The sequence below is a fragment of the Lichenostomus cassidix genome, chromosome 3, assembly GCF_008360975.1.
Source record: "Lichenostomus cassidix isolate B80296 chromosome 3, HeHo_3.0, whole genome shotgun sequence".
NCBI classification, from domain to species: domain Eukaryota; kingdom Metazoa; phylum Chordata; class Aves; order Passeriformes; family Meliphagidae; genus Lichenostomus; species Lichenostomus cassidix.
In genome coordinates this window covers 49,336,606-49,358,830 of record NC_139483.1, presented here as the reverse complement: position 1 = coordinate 49,358,830, position 22,225 = coordinate 49,336,606, and the positions used below count along the sequence as shown (strand labels likewise).

Genomic DNA, 22,225 nt, shown 5'->3' with positions numbered 1-22,225 from the left:
AAGGCAAATCTATCAATTAATGGCTCAGTTTATTAAATGTCAATTAAAATATTTTCAGTACATCCAGATTTATATAGTCAGTCATAAATGCTGCTTCTTTCTCACCCCTCTTGATATACTGGATTAATTTTCCCTAAGAAAGGACAGAAGAAAATGTCAGTGTATAGCAAACGGTCACTTGACTAAATTTGTAGGCATGTTTCATCTTTACATACAAAGTGTTAAATGTTGAATTTAGTCCCTTCTTGCTTTTTCTGAGGATAAAGTAGCTTTATTTGGGAGCTAGTCTGTGAACTCAGTAGTAACGTGTCTCTTAGAAGAAAATAAGGAAATATAAATAAGAAATTTTTCAGTAGGAACTTAATCTTTCACATCATCCAATATAAAAACTGGTAAGCTCATTTATTGGTGAATTGGCTTGAGTTGAGTCAGTGATTGAATTTTTAGTCTTGTGTTTTTGCCCTAAATTCATTGCTGATGCAGGAAAAATGAAATGGGAGAGGCAGAAGATAGATGAAGCACAAATCTTGTGACAGTAATTGATAGCTAGGTGGAGGCATCCATCCAGAGCTGCCTGCTTGCCTTTAAACACACCCAGCTTCATGTGATTGAGAAAGAGATTTTACACAGAGCTAGTAAAGAAAGGGAGAGAGGTCACTCACTAGTGACAACCCCACTCTAGTCATCTCAGATGTTGCTCACTTTGTGCTTAGAAAAAAACAGCTGCGGAGTTGCTCTCATCAGAATGAGAGCTTTTTAAAGTTTGAGGGGTTTTTTTAAGTTTGAATGAAATCTGAGGGTACTCAGCGTTTAAACTTTTTAATAATTGAGATCCGATTTTCAGTAAACTCTCTGAGTAAAATAAGCATTGTAGGATAAGATTTTATGTTTAATTGTTGAGTGAAATAATTTTAACCACTTGTGCTAATTTTTGGCTGTGTTTTCTTGGGAAAAGAGTGTGTTATTGGTTTGTACTGGCTAAAGCCTTTACCAGATAGAAAGATTTCTGACTTATTTTCATTCAGCTGCTGCTTCAGTTCTATCTTCTCTTCTAACCCTTGGGATCTTGGAGTATTTTTGTTACTATTCTTGCTCTAGCTACTTGGAGGTGAGTAATTACTTAACAAACTACTTTCATTACTTAGGGTGTGCATCCAATTATCCAATAATGAAAAGCCTGTATTTTTTTCTTGCTTCCACCCTGGTGGGGCATTGCCATGACAGGAGTGACGTTAAAATTATTGCATGCAAGCATTCAGCACCCTCCCCAGAAAAGCATCCCTTATCTTGCTCTAGCTGCATTCCTGCAGTCTAACTCCTTCCATTGCCGAGAACCTGGCTAAGATTTTCCCACCTGTAGAAGTGTGTTTAAGCAAAGCACTCAGGATCTCCAGCTTACCTCAAAACAATTATTAAAATATGGAAACAAAAAGTGCTTTTAATACCTCCTTGGACTTGAACTTTTATGATGTTTAGGTTGTGTGTATTTCTGCATCTCTCAAGTTCAGAAATTTTCACTTTCCTTTGAAGATGAAAGACATGACTCCCAAGAACTGGGAGTTGGGAAGAAGCAGCACAAGTATGATTCACCCTGAATTTTGCAGGAATTGGCAGAGCTGTGAAAGGCGTGAGGGAATGGTGCACATGGATGCTGCTTCCCCCCACACCCTGCACACAGCGTGGCTCTGCAGCTGCCCTGTGCTATCTTGCCTTCCTTGGCTTAGTTTCCCACTTGCACTATCCTGGGAAGCTGTGCAAGGAGAGGGAGTGATATCGGAGAGAACGTTTGATGAGGTTAAAGATATTTTCTCATGTGTCAGTGTGTGGCTGTGACTAACAGTGTCCATGGCTGGAGAAGAAAGCAGTCATTACAGAGAAGCTGTGGGATGAGAAGGGAAGGTAGGAAGGAGGCCAGCTCCCTGCAAGGAGACGGCAGACCCAGTTTTACAGGCTGAACCTGTAGGACAACTGCAGCTGAACCTCTGGTGAAGACATGCAAAGGCAACAGCCCTCTCTAAGCTTAAAACTAGCTGCTAGTGCCTAAAGGATGAGTGTATGCCCAGTGTCCCTGCTGCTGAAGGCAGGGAGAGCATTTCAGGATGCATCTTGAGTTGTTTTTCCGAGAACAGAGGTGTGCATGTTATGTGCTTTGGTTAAGGAGTGAGCTTGTGTGTGCTCACCTCAGCTGCAAGGCAGTGACATCTCTTTTCCATCAGGGCTGGAACACCAGGGATGCCTGTCCTACCCTCACGCACATGACTGCCTTGTCTTCTTGTTTTTTTCCTCTCCTTGCTTACCACTCTAGCACAGAAATGTATTTCTGCCCTGTCTTGTACTGGCTTTCTACAGTATGGTCTGAAGCTGAACATTGCCATGAAAAATTAAAGAAGTGTTGAAAGCCAAGTAGCAGCCAACAGCATTGTCAAGGAAGCCCGGAGTTAGAAATTTGTAAGGGAAACAAGTTTCTCTGGAATTAAGGTGGAAATACATTTCCACTTAATTTCAATGGGCTAACAAATTGTAATGTTTATAGTTGGCTGACAAGGTAGAAATAACTCATGAACCAAAAGAAAAGTTTACTTCAGAAGATGGCTCTCAAATTATTTACCTTGGCTTCATCCTTCCCTGAATTGGGAAGAACATAACAGTGTTTCCCTCTCTTGATCCCTGTCTTGGCTGGTTGCTGAGATGCTTTTGGATGTAATTATTTGCATAGGAGAGGACTTCCAATGTAGGAAAACTGATTGCCAAACCTGAAAACAAAGAAAGTGTATCCGGTAATGACATTCTGGAGATCCTGGATGACATATTCCTTTTCTGCCAACTCAATGCATTTTCCATACGTTTTCATGAAGTGTTTTGAGTCTATTTTGGTGATATAATTCACATGAATGTTTTAAGTGCTCTCTTTGCTCAACCCTGACCTCACCCCTATGGAGATTTTTTTTTTTTCCTGTGCTGCAAACTGCCAAAGACTTCAGGCATCATTTTCCCACACACAGTGAAAATAAAACACTTAAAAAAGAAACAACCCATACCCAAAAAATACTCCTACAAACAGATTTTCCCCCAAAAGGAGAGTCCTGTTTGAAAATCGAAGTTGGTTTTTGGTTTGTTTGTTTGTTTGTTTGTTTTACTTTGAAGTACAAGCTGAATAGAGATCCAGGGAAGTACTGTGCTCGGACCTTCTTTTCCTTATCAATACCCTGAATTAGTTTACCAGAGAACTGGAGAGTTTGCAGAACTTCAGGACAGTTGTAGCCTTGGGGGTACAGCTGCTTAACCTGCCGCACCCTGCTTTAGGAGGAATTCCTGTTCTTTCAGTGCTCATGTCCACCCTTCTCCTTCAGGTTACAGTGTCCTCAGCAGTGCTGACACAGCTGGTCTGGGGCCATGAGTTGGCTTGCTGCAGTAATTTGATGGAATCCAGCATTTCTGGAAGGATTGCAATGTCACAGTGTCCAGGGCAGTGCCCGAAGCAGTGGTGCTTGCACAGGGTGAGCCCAGCTGAGGTGTACCCAGAGGGCAGGGAATGACAGGAGCTTTCTTTCCCAGCTTTACTTGAGAGCAGCAGAAAAGGTATTTTGTAATGCCCCCACCTAGGGGTAGATCCCACTGACAACCCAGGAGGGTGGGCTGCAAGCACTCTATCGGTGAATTTCATAAGGGTGGGTTTTTTTGTTTTTTTTTTTTTTTTTTTTGAGATGCTTGCAGTGACTCTTAGAGTAGCCCAGAATTTGGGAGCCATAAAAGAACTGCATTGTCATTTAGTTTCTTTATTAAGGGTCTAAAAAGTGGCACACTTTTTTTTTTTTCTTTAAGACAAGGCATGCAGGATACAATCTTGGTAGGTACCAAATATTTTAGCCAGTATGTGATATTATTTATTTATTCATTCCCCTCCTGAGTGATGTTTAGAGCTGTCAATCTGTTGCATTTTGCTGGCCTCAGATTGAGCAGAATAACTCAGGATCCTGAAACCAGAGCAGCCCTTCATAAATTAAGGTCAGTTGGGTGTAGTGCTGTAACAACAGCCTGTAGAAACAGCCTCAGACCAAGGCATCTTTTGTTAACTAGAGGAATATTAACTACACTGGGAGTTCCTGAAAGTGGGTGGTTTCTGCTGCCAAGCTCAGTAACACTTTGTCATAATGAAAAAACAATACTGTCTGCAAGTAGGGAATGAAAGCGTCTCCTCACATCTGTTTGTCTAAGCTTGGGAAAAGGTGCCATTGGATGAGAGTAGCAAATCCTGCTGTGACTGTGTTTGTGCTTGAAGGAAAAGCTTTAAATGCCAGCGAATGCCCAGGCATCTTTCATTAAGCTAGTTTTAATTTATTTTTAAGCTTGATTAATAGTTACTGCCATATTTGCCTTGCACATTTTTTAATGGAATGCTTAAAAAAAACTTGTTTAATATGTGATCCCTTCTGTGTAATTGTGCTCTCATACAATGTCTTTGGTGAGAATGAACTAGCAGAGTTTTACCCAGAATTGTTTGGAAGACACCAATGTGGAAAGCAGAGATGACTCACAGTGCCTTGGAGGAAGAAGAGCTAGCAGTTAACCACAGAGCGTGGCATTATCTTCATGCCAAAGCTGGCTGAGAAAGCCAGCATATTTTCCACTTTGCTATTTCAGGGGGAAAAAAAACAATGCAGAGAAATATTGGCTCTCTATGCAATCTTGATAATCTCGTCAACTTGATGAGGTTTAGAGCAGGTAACATGGGAGGCATGTGAATCAAAAGAAGGTGGTAGTTCCCATCTAGAAACCATTGTTATTTTTATTTGATGAATAAATACATATGAAGCATTCTTTTTTTTGGTGGATTCCTCTGGGTGAATAAACTTGGTTGCACAACAAGAATGCGGTATGTGATAGATAGACCACATGATTAGATAATAAGTATTTCTACATAAATTTATTTTCTATCTAATCCCATGGGTCTATATTCTTATTTCTTTAGGAATATCTACATGGCATCTCCTTCTACTGCAGGCAATTTGCCACATGCCTGTGAATAAGGAATGTCTATTGCAAGTGAAATAATAAGTATCTCTTACTTCTCAATGTAATTTATTTTCCATTTGCATTTAGTGCTGTAGTGTTTTTGTTGGTGAAGGTGGCTTGACTTTACAGGCAGAATGATGTGAAAAACACAGCAGCCAGATCTTCATTTTGATTTTGGTACAATAAAAATCTATCTTTTACAGTAGATGTTGAGAATTTTCTTTTGGGGATGTGTTTCATTTAAATTAGTTTGACATCTCTTTTTTGTCTAGTGGCCTTCGCTTTCACTTACACAGAAAATACAGTAAGAAAGGGGTTGGCATCCATTTTGGGTCATTCTTTTTCTCACCCATAGCCTTCTGAAAGATGTAGAGACATATTATTGCTGTGATGTTGCTCTGCCCTGGAACCTGGGCCTGTTCTCCTGTACAACTGCTGTTCCACTTCTTTTTATGTAAGTGTGGAAGCTTGGGTATCCACCTCGAGCCATGGTCCTTGTTTCTGCCAAAGAGAAGGTGAAAGACTTCGTGAAATACTGAATTTAGCATGTGGGCTGCCAGTTGTCCTAAAAGAAGAAAAAAACCAATGGTGTAGATTGGAGCAGTATTTTGGCATTGGCCATAGGAGAGGTCAAGCTGAAGGATGCATCAGGACTGATACTTGCTTTCCAAGCATCTGAAAAGGAAGGCATTGAAGGACCTGTGTGATGAGGAACTTGGAGCTGCTTTCAGTCTGGCAGGGTAACCCAAGCAGATTGTCTTGTGGGCAGGAAAAAGCACTAGGTGAAGACTAAGTCTGTAATTTAGTCCACTGGTTAATAGTGAAATGTCTGGATGACTTCATTTAACAATGACTATCAAGGTGTGAATCTTTTTTGCCCTGATGAAACTGCCTGAAATAGTGATTGGTGGTTGGCATTGGCTGTGAGAAGGCAGTAAGTCTGCTTTCTAAACTCTCCTGCTTGGAGAAGTGGGTTTGGGGTGTTAGTATTGTGGGAGACATCCACTGGGCTCTTAACAGATTAGTATCTGATGAACAAACATTTTTTACACCTGTAATTTCAATAGTATGTGACTTCTGTTTCACTTTCTACCCCTCCCACCCTGTATTTCAATGAGTGCCAGAAGATGAGCTTTCTTTAGATATATAAACAAGATGATGTGGTGCAAATTACAGAAGATTGCAAAGCCTTGATTTAGTTTCTCTGTGCTGTGATTTAAGAATTGATACTCTTGGGTTTTTAACTGTGACTAAGCAACTGTTTTGTTGAGGCTGATTATTTCACATGCCAGTGGTTGAGAGGTAGCATCAGATTATTCCTGCTGCTAGCATGAATGTCCTTATTTATCCTGTCTTCTCTTCTACTGAGGATAACTTGGACTTTAATTTTCCCTCCTGTTCTCACTTTGTTTTGGCAGCTGATCAACATGAACACTTCTTGTGTCTCAAATGTTTTATACAGAGGGGAGCAGAAGCTCTGCAGGAGTGACCCTGCAATATTATTATTCTTTTGTATTCCCAGGGTTTTTTGCCACCTAGAAACTTCTGTTGGTAGGGGGAAATATTAAAATGTTTCAGATTAGGGGAAAAAAATATCAAGGTTGATTTCAGACCTATCTATGTCAGAAGGGAAAATTGCAGGGAGAGAGAAAATTTTTCCTATTGGTCACAGTTGGTGCTCCTGCTGAATATATGGATGTGTACATATGGAGTGAGCACATGCACAGGCACTCCATACAGAGAGAGCACATACATAGGCCATATGTTCATTATTTTAGAAATTTTGTTTTCTCTTCCATTTTCACCAAGCTTTTAACAGAGCTATTTTAATTAGGATTAAATATAACTATGTAGGACAGTAACTAAGACACAAATTCACTGTTTTCCTCCTCACCCTTTGTGTGTCAGCAACATTCCTTGTGCTCATCCTCCACCTAGAAATGGGTTTCTTTTAACCTAGGGCCTGTTGTCAGGAAGAGAGGAGATTGCAGCATTCTTCCAGGCGTGGTGGGGCTGGGTTCCATTTACAAATTTTGTCCAGAGTTGCAACACACTCCTCTGTACTTAGCATGTGCCAGGCTAAGATGACATGTAAACTTGGCAATAAACTGAAAAAGCATTGCTGCAGTCCTGTACCTGTGCACACACATGCAAATGTGAGCCCTTTGTCTGTCTTCTGAAGTTCAGTATTTATGCATGTTTTACAGAAACAGCACATGCTTAGATTGGCTCCTAGAAGAGACTTATATAGAGTTTCAGTAAGGTAAATAATTTTGCTGGCTTGGCTGTGAAGTAATTTTGAAATGTGTTTTAAAAATAGAGGACTCAATAAGATGTGCATAAACAGCATTTATATCTATAGGAAGAAATAGTTTCCTGTGGTTTATGTATTAGCAAGACCTGGTTATAACACTCATATGAACTGTGTTTTAAATGGTCAGGTCTGCCCAAATGTCTCACCGAGTTATAAAGCTCCTTTTTAGCATTTTATTATTGCTAATACCTAGTAAGTTTTATTAAACTGGATATTTTGTAAATCAAAGGGTATGAAAATACAAACAGGAAAAAAGTAAAGAAGATGAAGAATAAGGATTTCTGAGACTGATGGTTTTCTCTGCTGCTTCTTTAGCCACTGTCTCCTTTTTTGTACTTTGTGGTTCTGTTATCTACAAAAACATTTAGATTAGTGTGCTAATTAGTTTATGTTAACCAGCAGAGGGCTTCCACCTCAAAGCAATCAGCCTTATCCCTTCTGCAGTTTCCCTGGTATCCTCTTAATCAGAGAAGTGGGAAATAGACATTTATTTAGTTGTCTTAGGGTGTTTCCCTGCTGGCAGAATGATCTTCAACGACATGTTAACTAATTTTTTTATACAGTTTGTTTTTAACTGGCTTCCAGTTATTTTTAATACAGCTGTCAACATTTCCACAGGAAACTTGGATGATTCAGTAGAAGTTTCTTGTGCTTTACCAAAGTCTCCTATTTCTAAATTTCTAATATAACTGGTGTGTTGCAACGTTTCTGTGCAGTCAGGTATTAAGTGTTTTGATCCCCTTCTTAGTATGAACACAGCATATGCTGAGTAAAGTAGTAGAAGAGACTAAAATTGTCTTACAATTTAGATTAAAGCAGTGCAATTGAGTTTAAAAGCCCATGTGTTCATCGCAGAGTATTTCAGAGCAAGGAGGAATACATGTGGAGACTGGATGTTACAAAAGCACGCAGCTTTTCTGGCAGGTTAGAGTGGCCCGATGAGACACAGGGGTGGTTTCACTCGGAGCATCCTTCGTGCCAGCGGTGCCGGCAGCTTGGAGCAGGTGGGAGCTGCTGGATGAGGGTCAGAGCTGGGTGGCACAGGGGTGCCGAGGTGCTGAATGCTGCCTGACTGCTGGAACACCTCTCCAGTTTCTTGCCCAGGCTCTCTAAGTGACTTCCCGCGTTGATCAGAACTGCTGTTGATAACTTCTGGTGATTCAGTGAACAGATGAGTGCCTGGGGGGAAAACGCGCAATCTTTTCTTCAGACAGAAAAATTACTCTGTCTGCAAGAATTCCATTCTTAGATAGTTAATCTTCCCAGTCTATCAGCACTTGGGATGTGTTGGCCAACAGTTGTGAGCAAAGTATTTCCCTGGCCAAGCCCCAGCTTTGGAAGGGACGTGACCTTATGGTTAGGGAATTTGAAATAACATTTTGTGTCGTGAAAGCAAGAGCCCCACAACTGAGGAGAAGGTGTGTAGGAATCGAGGTAGTGACTACAGTTAGTGGGAGCTTTTAGCAGAACTGTCTTAATTAGTGAGTTGTCATGCCCGAATCAAAAACCACTAGAATTGTTAATTACTTTTCAAGCAGAGATAATAACAGCTTACTGTAGGCAAACTGTAAGATAAATCACTGCCGTGTGTCACCGTAACTGTGTCGCTGCTGACATCCCCGGCCAAGCCCGGCACCTTTCAGGCGGCGGGAGCGCTGATCCCGGCTGGATCCCTGCTGGATCCCTGCTGGATCCCTGCTGCCACCTCCCGGCCCGGCGCTGCCTCGGACTGCGCTGCTGCTCAGCACGGCTGCCCGTGGAGAACCCAAACCTTTGCACACTGCCCCAAGTCACCAAAATCCTGTTACTCGTCCCCTGAGATTGTACGACAGCATCAAACCTCACGAAGGAAAAACTCATTCGTGTTTCCTCTTCCGCAAGGCTGAAACTTAACGCAGTTCGAGCCCTTTCATCGGGTATCCCCCAAAATATCACAGAATCATTTACACTGGAACGGAGCTCTAAGAGCATTGAGTTCAACTGTTAGTCCAGCACTGCCAAGTCACCACTGAACCATGTCCCCAAGTGTCACACCTACAGGTCTTTTAAATACTTTAGGGGTATCCATCATGCTTTTACCTAGCAAAGCTCAGTATTTGCAACTGCTCCTGCCATCAGTAGTTGTCCTGTGCCTTGCATACTTGCAAGCACATTTTCTCTGAAATTTGGAGTTTGCATCAGTTCTGGAATTACACTGATGAAGAAAACCAAAAGCTTGTGAATGTATTTGTATATGGTTGGAGCAGGTGGGTGTCTCTAGGTGGTTAACTTACCTGTTCTTTTAGCATCAGTTTTAGAGAAAAACTATTTTTTCTGGGCAATTCTGGCGTTGGTTCCGCCCCTCTTACAAATATCTTTTTTGCTAACAACCAGACTGCACTGTTCGTGTCCCTTGCTCGATTTCTCTCTCTCAGTAAGAGCTGTCATTATCCCTACATACAGCTGGTGTTGAGGTTAGCCTAGCACTTTATAGAAAGTCTTCTAGAAACTGGTGGCAGGTGCATCACACAGACCTGTCCAAAAGCTGGTTTATCCTCTGCGGGATAAAATGGTTGTCTGCAGTCTGATTTTTTTTTTCTTAATAAAACCTAATAAAGTTGGAAATGTGGATGGGATGCTTGGAAGAAGTCCTAACAGTATAAAACTCCTTTCTCATTTAGTTTTGGTATGGTGTGTTTTTAAGTTTTAAAAAACCCCACAAAACAAAACCAAAAGGGTAATATGGATAGCAAAACAGAAAGGAAGTTTTTCTTTGCAATTAGGGCATTCAAAGGCTCTGTAAGGGTTGTGATAGAAACAATTAATAGGCATTGCTTTTGTATGAGACAGGGCCTACTTAACTAGGTCGCAAGGCTGGTAGCCAGGAGACCTACTTTCTTTTCTTAGCTTTGCTGCTTATCCTTTCTGTGATCTTGGGCAAGTAACTTCATTTTTGATCCTTTATTTCTTTACTATTTTTTCCCCCTTGCAGGCCCATTCACACTGGGAGGGAAAGAGTTTCTCACTTGTGTGCCCTGCACATAAAAAGGGACACAACCTTAACGGGAACTTTGAGGCCCTTTTATACCAAAATGCTCTCTGTGGCTGCTTTGCTGTAAATAACAATGGAGGAATATGGATTACTTTGTGGGTTTGCTATGTGAGCATTTCACAGGGGACTTGTAAAAGAACAGGCACGGTGTAGATAAAGACCTCCAATGGAGGTCAGGTTGACAAAGTTTCAAAACACACTGAAATTCCCACACATCTGCTTGGAGAAGGTGACCGTGCTGGGGAGGTGACATGTAGTGGATCTGGTGGTGTTGGGGCAGTTTCTGGGATGAAGGAGTTCTCAGGGCTGCTGGGGTGTCCCTCACCTTTTGCTGGCTGCAGCAAGAGCTTTGTAAGGATGGGGTGAGTCTGCAGGGAAGGTGTTTTCAAAGGGCTTTTGTCGGTGCTTAATCCAAATGGCTTTATGACTGGCTGATGATGAGTTGTTACCACCTGAGGGAAAACACCCAGGAAGCCTGAGAGAGAGGTGTCCTCTCAGCTGTTAGAGCATGAGCTGTCCCAGAAGGCTGTAATTGTGAATCATCCATGTTACTGTCTCGTTGAGTCATGAGAAATGATAGACTAGGAAACACAGGAATTAAATTAATGTGTGAATTGTGCCAAAAGCCACAGCCCAACCGAAAACAGAGCATGTCTGTAGCATTTTGGGGGTTTTGTCCTTCTGCTTGGTTGATTTTTTACACTGACCCGAAACCTTTTCTGTGAAACGTTTTTTTTTTTTTGCTATTTTTTCTGGCCTCAGGAGAACCCAGTGGCTGTGAGCCATGTATGTGCGTTTGCTTAACAACTTTTAGAGAATTTGTTGACAATCAGGTTGTGATAGATGGCAAAAATCCTTATGGGATATGAGACTATGCACATTTGCTCTTCTTCACCTCTAAAAAGAAATAAATAAAAAAGGGCAGGGGAAGGAACCAGTTTCCATTTCAAACCCTTTGTTTCTTCTTCTGTGATTCCTTCATGTCTTATACCGAGATGGATTTGTATTAGGTGAAGCAAAAATAATGCCTTAATCTTTACATACACAACCTGGAAAATATGAAGCCTATATATTTGTATGACATCTTAATAAGGGAGAAAATAGGTTGGAAAATTAGCTAAGCTTATTAGAAGCGTACCTTGTTTCTTTTAAACGGCTTTGAAGGCTGTTTTACATAATTAAATATAAGCCTCTAAAGTGTTTCAGATGCTAAAATTTCCAACTCTGTGGCCTTGCATTTGGCTACTGATTGAAGTGTGGATTAACCTGCAACAGTTACTCAATATTTATTGTTTTCAAACGGTAATAGCTGTTTGCTCTTAATATGGGAAATTTACTTTTGATCCACATATGCAATGATGTAAGCTGATACTAAGCTTGTCACCTACAAATAAAAAGCCTTGTGTGGTAATGACAGTGTTGCAGTGTATTGCAATGGATCTTTTCCTGCAATGAAATCTGATTATATCAAACTCTGAGCAAAACATTGCACTGCTCTGTTTACAGTAACAATGGAAATGTTATGGTCAGTCACTGTGGTTTTGCCCTTGCATCACCAAGTTGTAACTCAGCATCATGTTAAAAAGGCAGAGGTACAGACAGGTCAGGAAAATTCCTGAAATTAAATTGCTGCCTAGGCTCTGGGCAGGTCTCTGGGATTTACCCTAACATTTTGGGTTAACCTGAAAGGGTTTCCTTCTTGTTTGTTCCTCTGATCTTCTGGTTTTAAGTAGTACAGTGGAAAGGAGGTTACGGTGATTCTGCAGTTCCTACCAGGGTTTTTATACATCTGGCTCTGTATAATTTAGCCAGTAATAGCTGTGGTAGTTTGGAGTTCTCTGTACTTTTCAGTACTGGCAATTCCAAATGTTTGCTCTTTGTCAAAAGAAGTAAGTTGACTTTAAGCATGGTCTTTGATTCTTTGATTTTTATATTAAATCCTGCCAATTTGTGCATGAACTGCTCCAAAATGGATATTCCAATGCTTGAGTCTCTAGGGGTATCTCACCCCTCATTCTCAAGTCTTCTTTTAAGCAAAACGTCTAACGAAGAAAAACAAAACAAACCTCCCAACTCCACACAGGTCTCTTGTCTCATCAGGGATGGGTCGTGGTGTCTGTTAACAAAGACAAAAACCGCCTAAGCGGAAGGAGTTGATGACATAGTGAGGATAGTGAATGTTAGCAGTGTGTTAGCTCCCACTCACCCTCACTCAGCACACACTCAACCCCCTCCCTCCACAACCCCACTGCAGCACCACTGACTTTGGGAAGAATGGGAGACCTGTGGATGTACATCTGCATTGCCCCGTGGAGTGAGGTCAATTTAAATGCAGCCTATTAAATTATTTAGAGAAGACAGTTGGCCAATCCATTGTGCTGTGTTAGTGGGAGCCAAAGGTCACTTTGGTGTGCCTGGTTGATTCATAGAGTAATCTGATACAGTACTTAGCTTTTTGCCTCCCAGTCAGTGGGTTAAACCTTATCCTCTTATTATGAGTCAGAGAACCATAAGTTTCAGAAAAAGCTAGAGCCTTTGTTTTTAATGGTTTTGAAGAGGCTGTGCAGCAGAATCCAGAGGGCTGCGATAGCATCTGCCAGGGGGCTGGGGTGTGTTCTGCAAGTGTAAAGCTGACTGATAGCTTGGGACCCGGAACACTGCACCCTTGTTTTCTTATGCTTCTTGTGCTTTTGATAACATCATCTGCAGCCGTTAGGATGTTAAGACATTAGTGTTTGTTCTTCAGATAAGTGGCATGTTTTTGTGTTCTTTTTTTCCTCCCTGAGTTCCTCGCTACCACCGTCTCCTTGAGGATTCACTGAGCTGGTTTTACTGACTGTCTCCCACATGCAAGTCTATTCTTTTGCTGCAAGATAGAAACGCGGGTTTTTTTTTGGTCAACTTATATCTTGGTGACAAATTCCAGCAGAAGGCATGGGTATTGGGGTGCCTTGTTATAACCAACTCCTGTCTCCTTTAAAATGCTCCCTTTACCTCCACCTTGCAGGCTTATTCCCTTCAGGGAACAGCACTGACATTGGCATGAGGGGCAAGCACGGCAGCTTTCAGTAGTGACTGGCTTAAAACTTTCACACTGTGGAGTGCTTTTCCCAGCTGCTTGTTTAAAGAGAAGGTGGCAGAACGTAACACAGCTGGCAGCAGACCGTGTTTTATGAGCTGCAGTGACCCCAGTGGGAGTCTGGTCACTAAATATCTGTTCATGCACAGATTTTGCTTATGTCTTAAGCAGTTTTATCTAGTTTCTTTTCAAATGTACCACCAGTTACGGGGGCACTAATGTTTTCAGCACACTGTTCAGGATGCTTGTGGTGCGGACAAGCCCCAGGATTTTATTTTCCCTCTCTGCAAGCGCGCAAAGGTGCACAAGTGCTTTCCTATTTCTGCACGCAGAGTTCAGAAGTTTGCCCTGCCACTGAGCTGGCTGCGGAAAGGAGGAGTTTTGCTGCTGCGGTTGTGCTTTTAGGAGAGCGAGCCTATCATATTTCACTCTAATCCTAAGCGATAGCCACGCAGTCGGTTTTATTGTTAGGAGAGCCTTCCTGGAGCTCCTTCACCAGGCTTTTCTCTAAGGGAGAGAGGGGCAGCCAGAATGAGGAGGCAGAAGTGTGGTCGCTTTATTGTCCCTCCTGAGCTGTGCCATGCCAGGGTGTGATCTCTGCCTGCTCTTTCCTCCTCGTGGGCTGTTTTTGATGAGCCAGAAGAGAGGATTGAATTGCATGCACGCTCCCGGGGAGCGATGCCAGGGAGAAGAGTGGAACTACAGTTTTTGCTGTTGAGTGGAGAATGGGTAAAACACGCGGCTCAGTGCGATACTCTGCTCAGCCCTTACATGCTCCGCTGAGCTGCTGCAAGGTGCCACTTTCTGCTGCTTTTCTCCCCTTTGTTTTCTTTGGCAGCTCCCTAAGTGCTGTATCAAAACAGCTTCAGGGGAGCTGCGCTGGCACAGCGACCTACCTCCGTACTGGTGCTGGTTTAAAGGCAGCGAGAAGAAACCTGGACTGAAGTCGGATTGAGTTTGTTTAGCCTCCCACGAAAACGGCTGGGGACAGAAAAGGGACAGGAACAATTTCAGAGAGGTCTGTTTGGAACCGACGCCAGTAACTGGCTGGAAAGAAAATGAAAAAGGAGTGTGTTTCGAGATCTTTCAAACTCAAACAAAACCCAGGCTCCCTCTCCCGTGCTGTCAGTTGGATAAATTTCTCCTCCTTGTCAAGGCAGACAAAGAGATTGTTTCGCAGCGATGGTGAACTCTCCTCCATGTGCGTGCAGCAGGTAGAAGAGGATGACGAGAACTGGACCTACAGAAGTCCGCAGAGAAAAGGTGACTTGCTTTCTCTTTAACCCTTGTGATTGCTGCTGAAGTGCCAGCCCTGCTCCATGCTGCTCCGTCCAGCTGCTCAGATCCCACTGGGAGATGGGAGCCGCAGGTGGGGTAGTAGGAGGAGGAAGGCAGCGCAAAAGCCGAGGTGCAGCACTGCCTTGACGAGTTTTTTGGGGGTTAAAACTGTAAAAGCTTATAGTAATCAACAGGAAAATCCTTTAATTTCCCATCTGGGTACCGATTGTGTGGGGTATAGGTAAGTTTTTTTTATGCTTCTTGTAGCCTGGAGTCAGTGGTGGCAGAGCCTTTGGGCAGGTGCTGCAAGAATCTCGATGCAAAATCTGGAACCAAAAGCCACTTAAGGCTCCACTTCTAAATGACTGGGTGGCTTTTCTTGGATGACCGCCTCATGGTCCTACTTGAAAAAATTTAAGTGTATTTTGTTTTATGAGGGCAGATTAAGAACAGGTCCCAGATGCAAAATAAAAGAGATGAGATGAGAAAGTGATGGGAATTGCTCCACAGAGAGGACAGACATCTAGGATTTGAGATAAGCAGCCCTAAATGAGCCCTTGAAATATTCAAATCTGGAACATATTTTATATGAGACTTTTTAAAAGTACTTTTATATTTTGTGTTCTCCTTTTGAATGAAGTTTGTCGGGTCACTAAATAACCAATTACCTCATATTTGTCATAAATCGAAACAAATTTCAAAAGTTTGCTCGTGTGAGTTGGTGAGTTACAGTTACCAGTAGCTGGCTGGCAGGTAGTGGGGTGTGTATGTGCACACGAGGTTAAAAGTACTCAATAAAGTGAATGATTTGGTTGTAATTTCTCTTGTGCTGCCAGAGCAGTAGTTTGTTAATAGAAAGTGTAAGGTTAACTCAGTTTTGCTGTAAGGTCACTTTTGTAAGAGCAGGCAGGCGCTCCAAGGGCATTTGATCTTCAAAGGGCCTTTTATTTCTTTTCATTTCTGGGAGCAGTTAATAGCTATTTGACCAGAATTTCACTTCCGTGTCAGAACAGATTGTGGCTTTAGTAAATGGTTTTTGTGCAGGAACACTAACACAGGATGTATATGCTTGTGCTTTGCTCCCTGCACACTAGGACATAACTTTAATCTGTGCTTTGAAGATTGTTTTTCAACCTACTTTGCTGAAAAACCTCTAAAAAGTGAGTTTGCATTTGCAACCAGTAATTTTTACTTTTGACTCTTGGTATATTGATACTGTACAGCCATGCCAGATAGGCTTCTAACACCTGTGGGAGCTTGCACGGATCAGAAGAGCAAACTAGCTCTACTGCTGGATTCTATGTAACTTTCATGAAGTTTCCCATGCTGCCTTTCTTAGTCCGTGCCTACGCCACAAGGCAGAGATGGGAAAGGAAGCTTTACTGATGGATTAATGGTGTATTAATTTTTCTGTGTGATTTACATAAAGAGTCCATTGTACAGGGAGGGGGAGGGCAGAATTCCTCCCGTAATTGGGCAGCAAGCTATGAAAGCCTCCCTGCCTCCCTAAAGAGGAGATGACAATATGTCTTTTTTTTATGAAGGGAAGGTGGAGGGAGGTGTAGATTATGCAGGGTTTGTTTCCTCTTTGCAGGGAACAATTTGACTCAATTTGTAAAATCGGCTTGAATCATAAATCTATCTGTGCATTTCTGTCTGAGCAGGATCCTCTGCCAGACTGACAAGGATTGCCAGGTCTGAAGGGAGTGAGTGGCTACACGTTTGGGCAGGAGAAACTTGTCACAGCTGCAGGTCTTTTACCCTGGGCTGCGAGTCAGGCTTGCACGGTGTTGGAAGAGTTTGAGCATCCATACCCGGCAGAGTTGCCATCTCGGGTTTGTGTTCAAAGGCAAAATGTGTGTGATAAATGGCCACTTGTGTTCTCGAATTAATTTGCTCCACCGCTCTGTTGCATTACTGCTTGCCAACCTTTGTAAAACTGAGCGCTCAGAACACTATTGACTTTGGTGCTCAAATTAACCACATCACTAAATCAACACAAACTAGAAAGAAATGAGAGGCACAGCAGACTGACAGGATGGTTAGTGTTATATAGAAAACCAAAATATTTAAAGCTAGATAAAATGGTAATAGTTTTTCAGCTATCAGAATGGTTTTCCCTCCAGTTCCCCCTCAGGTAAATTGATAAAAAGTAAGTCTGACAAGCTACAGGCTCTCCTTCTCCTAACTGTACGTGTAAAGGCAGGAGTGTTAATAACAGAAGCTGGAAATGAAGGAATTGTTATTCTTTCTGAGCTGTTTCTCTTCCTGTCTTTTTAAACCTTTTCTTTTGCCGCTCCGTTGCTCCTCCAGGCTCAGATTGCATTCCCACGAGGCTGCTGGGTGACAGGCACAAGGCAGCATGTGTTGCGTGGTATTTCACCAGCAAAGTGGCTAATCTGCCTTGGCTGCAAACCGGAGCTTGCACACAGTAGCGATTGGTTGGATTTGTCAGTTTAAAATGAGCAAGAAGAACAAAAGTAAACTGGAACTGCAAACCTGGGGCACACCCTGATGTCCTACGTGGCTGGTCCGTGCATGTGTGGAAATCAGGGGCTGCCTCTTTGTTCTTCTATTTAAAATGTACACAGTAGTGCAGAGTGTTTTGGAACTGGTAGCGTCAATCAGACTTCACGTTTCATAAAGCTGTTAGTAGAAGGGATGGTAAAAGTTGACAGTAAAATAAAGGTTTGTTGTTTGAAATATTTCTTGTTCAGCCCTCTTCCTCCTCAGTCAGCTGGAGGCCCTTTGAAATGAGGGCACACTGTAACTCTCTGTAACTCCCTCTGTTTCTTCTCTCTAATAAGAATTTTTTGTTCAGTTGTTTTACTTCTTGGGGTAGCAGGTATTTTCAGACGGAAGCTCAGAGCATTTTATTCCTTTAAAAACCACCTTATTGGAAAAAGACTGAGAGAGGTTCTTTGAAACAAAGGTGCTCGGGTGTGTTGCAAAGGGTTTCTGAGGGGTGGAAGAATGGGACAGTCGTTCCTGTGTGCCTGTGCCGTTTACCACGAGTATGACATAGCAAGTAACCTGGAATAGAGATAACACGAGTTAGTTCATGGCACAAGGTTTCACCATATTTACTTTAGTTTTCCAGAAAAGGAAATGAGTCACACGGCAGCATCAGAACATCTTAAGCGAGCTTTTCTGGCTGGGTGCTGGAGAAGCAGAAAGAGCAGTCAGGTCTGGCCACAGGTGGCAATGCATCAGAAGAAGCTGTTACCCAGTGAGGCTTTCCCCGCTCTCCCCCCAGCTCCTGTCCCTGTTTATTGCTCTCATGTTTTATCCACTCCCTCCATTTCACTCGTTTGCTTTCCAGTCTTTCTGCATTGTAAAAGTTAAAAGTCTTTGCTGCTTTTTAGTGCAGGCTGTTTTACCTGGAAAAATTATTCAGTCATTAGTCAGAGAAACCTTGTTTCTAAGGTAACTGGTGTGCTTTAATGACTGATCAAACACACTTCAGAAGGTGGCAGCCACTGGTTTTCTGCTGTTTGCTGGACAAGTTTCAGTCTTTAGTACTGTGGGCATGTGGAATGCCCATTTTTTTCCTTGCAAAGCCAGACTAAATGTGAAAATTTGTTTTAATGCTGAAAGTAATTTAAATTCATAAGTAACTCCTTGTGGGCTCAGCCTTTTGTGCCCTTGCAGTGTATCTGATGGAAGTAATCCTGACATCCTGATGACAACTCTGACCAAAGCTGTCAGTTAACTTCCTAATGACTTATCATGGTCTGAGAACATCACACTTACTAAGGAGTCAGATTTCCATAAACTGAACAATTACTGAATCGTCACAGTAGCAGTATCAGTGCTGCCTTATTATGTCAGTAAAAATGATGCTCTTTACCTATGCCTATACTACCTGTGGGTGGTTTAAATATGCATCATGTAGGTTTAATACTATCAGATGAATTTTTCTTCATGTTCCAGAGGCAGAGTTGAGACTCAAAACCTTTTAGATTTTGGAGTTTGCATTTTCAGTGCTTCCTGTAGAAACTTGGGATGGGGATAGGCAACTGATCTTACCTAACTGCAGCATCAGAGCATCACCCCAGTCTTTAGTCCAAATAATTTTTAATTTATGCATTTTTAAGTCATTAATATGGTTTACAAGGGGGTTTCAGGAACAGAACAGTAATCACCTTTTTTTTTTTTTTTTTAGTAATTAGATGTACCAAAGAGTACCAAAAACTATTAACTTCCCATAAACAAGATTACCAAATCCAGACTTCTTGTTGCTATTCCAATGTAAAATCATTTTATTGGGCTTTTTCTCCTGTATGTTTTTGCACAAGATCTTGTGTTCAAAGGGGGGAAATGCCATGTCAGTTACTACATAGATAAAGGCCCATAAACCCAAAGGGAGCTGTTAGCATTTGTAGAAGCCATAACATATGATGGATTGTAGTGTTGGGGCATGTGTGTCTGTGAAAAGGATTCTTGAAGCTTTGGGCAGGTCCATAAATAATCATTTATGGAAACCTCAAAAAGCATTTGTATAAGAGACTGGAATAAGTCCAAAACAAATACTCTGTGCTTTATATATGCTTTTGTGAAAGTCTTCTTTTTTCTGTTTTGGTTGTGATTTTTGTTTGCTTGCTTGGTTTTGTTTTGTTTGTGTTCAGGGGCATTTTTTTTTTAAAGAAAACAATGTTTATTTAGTATATATAAGCACACATGCAAATTTGAATGTTTGAAAGGAAAAAATGAGAGATTTGATACAAAAGCCAGTTTTCTGTCTTGTACCTTTTACATGTAGGTGCTGTGTGCAAAGATAAAATTGGATATAGTTCTATGCATTTGTAACAATTTGTCAAGATTATATCAAGTTTTTGTGGTTGGGCTGTTGGATACTGTGCTTTTATGCAAGCACAGCTGGGAGCAGAGGTATTACTTCTATTACTGATGTATGTATTATTTGTCTTAGCATATTTGTATCGTGGCACAGAAGAGGATTTTGTAAAACTTTCATGATATACAGTGGCAACCAAAAGATTTCATGCTGTTAAAACAGCAGGGGACAGTCACAAGTCCTGCACTTAACTAAAACTTGAAGTAGCAATTTTTGCATGCTTGTACATAAAAGCAAATTTAATCAGAACTTTGGTGTCTTTCTCATGTCTTCTGGCAAATATTACCATAGATGGGACTCTGAAAGTGGGTTTGCTAAGCAAAAATTTGTAAGCTACAGAAAGAACTTTAAGTAAGAAGTGTTGATATCACAGAGTCATTTTAAACCCACATGTCTACTTTTGCTTTATCAAAAAAACATGGATCCAGCTACCATGGTTATTTATTCTATAAAAACCTTCCCACATTCCAATTATTTGCTAAAAAAACTTTGTTCTCTGATCAAAATGTTCCAGGTAAAAACAGAAAAAAAAGTTTCTATGACATTATAAATTTGCTTCAGTCCTTGCTTTTTAACCGGCTGCAATCCTAGTGTGCCTGTGCCTCTCCTGGAAGTAGTGACTGGAGAACAGCAGTCTGTGCTAAAGGACATTTCCCAGTCCTGGCTGGTTTCACTGCCTACTCCGAGAGCCATAACTAATGTAAGTTTACTGTGTAGAAGAGCCTTAATCTCTCAGGGGAGGGTGGAATGTTTTGTGTTAGGATGGAGGAGCTGAAGGGAAGAACAGGCTTGTGTGGTGTTGCTGAATCCATGTGTTAGAGCTGCTGTCTCGGAAGGGTGCTCTTCTTAGGCAGAGGGGAAGTTAACCCCTGGTGTTTGAGAACTCCCAAGGCAGACTCTGGTTCCTTCTGGGCAACTCTGTGCTGCTGTCAAGTGAGACCCTGACTGTCCTCACCTTCAGCAGGACACCTTGAATTTCACGTGCAGAGTAGCTCCAGCCAGAGTTCTCTTGGCTGGTCGCACTGTAGAAGACCACAGTGTTGGGAAATGCAAACAAATTGAGTAGCACGTGACTTAGCTGTGTGCTTCCAAAGTTACAAGGACAGTGCAGCCCAATTTGTCTCGCAGTTTCTGTGCTGTTTGGATTAGCACGGGAGCTGGTACAGCTCTCCTTTGCTTGCTTCTCTGCAGCCATGAAGAAACACACAGGGTGCTGTTCTTCCAAGTCTGTATCATTTTGAAAGGTTTCCAGTTTTATTTCATGATACATGAACTTCTCCATACTTTTATACATTTTATATACTTTTTCTTGTTCCCAGGGTACCCTCTGATATCCAGCTTATCCTTAGGCTGAAAACCTGGGGCAAATACTTCCCCATCACTAGGGGTCAAAAGTGATGTTTCCTGACCTTCACATTTTATTCTTAAATAGCTATATTTTAAAAAGCAGACTGGATGTTTCCAGTGATTGGATGCTCTGTTTGAGCTGAAACAACATGCTGTATGTGCTTTCCTGTGTGCTGCTCATCAAGTAAGAGAGTACATGAAAATTTCTGTTTCTATGTAAATGTTAGCCAACTTGGCTCATGAATTCTCCTCTAAAACCGAGGGGACCTTTGTCTCCAGTATGGTCATAGCTCACCATTCTGGCAGAACATTGCAAATATGACAACTTCTTGTTTTTCCTTCAATCTGTTACAAATGAAAAGAAAGTGAAGTTAAAGGTTAAGAATGTGGTTAAATGCCTAAAATTTATGAATGTTGAAAGAGCATATTTAGCTTCTATTATAATATTTGGGACAATTAAAAAGGGTGGGTTTGACAGTTTGTGATTTAAATTGTGAAATAAATTTTCTTCTTGTCTTTTAGCTGCAGAATTTCAGTAAAAATAAAGAAATTAAGCTCTAGGTTTGCCATCCACCTGTTTGTTGGGGGTTTGTTTGGTTTGGTGGTTGGTTGATTTTGCTTACATTTGTCTATGAATACCATTTATCTACCAGCCTCTCTTTCGCATTTGTAAGTAGAAACCCCACTGTGGTGTTTTCCTTTTTTCTTTTTCCCTGGGGAATTGAAGTGTAAATGCTGTTATAACTTGAATATGTAGCTTGTTGTTCCAAAGCCTGAGCTGAAGTAGTCTGTGAAAATGTAAGGCCTACGTGCTTCTGAAACCTAAGCAAGGTGTATTTTCAGCATGTGAGCATGTATGTTGGACGCTTAAGAGAATGGCATGTTTTTCCATCCCAAGGATAGGTAATTACTATGTACACCCTCTGCTCCTTCTAGAGGGTCTCTTACATATGGCATGGCGGCTTCTGCCTGGCACTTTATCTCCCTGAAGCAGATGGACTCCCTGGACATTGAGTCATGGTAGACTTGTAGTGTTTGGAGGGCAATTATGGGCTGTGAATTAGGTGCTTTGCAACTGGTGCATCCCTTACCCATTCACTTCAAATTAACAGATCTGAGAAGCACATAGAAAGTTTTCCCTAAAGCTGCTCAGAAGTTGTCAGATTGAACACCTAAGCAGAGGGAGTGACAGGGCTGCATTTTGCTTGAGAATAGCACGTGGAGATGTTAAATAGAAGTTATTCCTGGTCACACTTTCTCCAAGGTAACACAGGTCCCTGGTAACACTGCACCTGTGTATATTGTGAA

At 41.7% G+C, this 22,225-nt stretch overlaps 1 protein-coding gene across 7 annotated transcripts in view; it reads left to right on the top strand.

Moving 5' to 3' along the window:
* The window catches only part of NHSL1 (NHS like 1), a 178,124-nt gene that overhangs the window by 60,511 nt on the left and 95,388 nt on the right, over positions 1 to 22,225 (top strand). For 2 of the 7 annotated variants that reach the window (XM_085055688.1, XM_085055686.1), the window contains exon 1: positions 13,897 to 14,700. The exons of the other annotated variants lie outside the window; for them this stretch is intronic. In XM_085055688.1, the coding sequence (XP_084911814.1) occupies positions 14,496 to 14,700 (205 nt within the window). In that variant the 5' untranslated portion in view covers positions 13,897 to 14,495. Of the gene's footprint in view, positions 1 to 13,896; positions 14,701 to 22,225 lie in introns of those variants that run through there. 7 annotated transcript variants of the gene reach the window in all.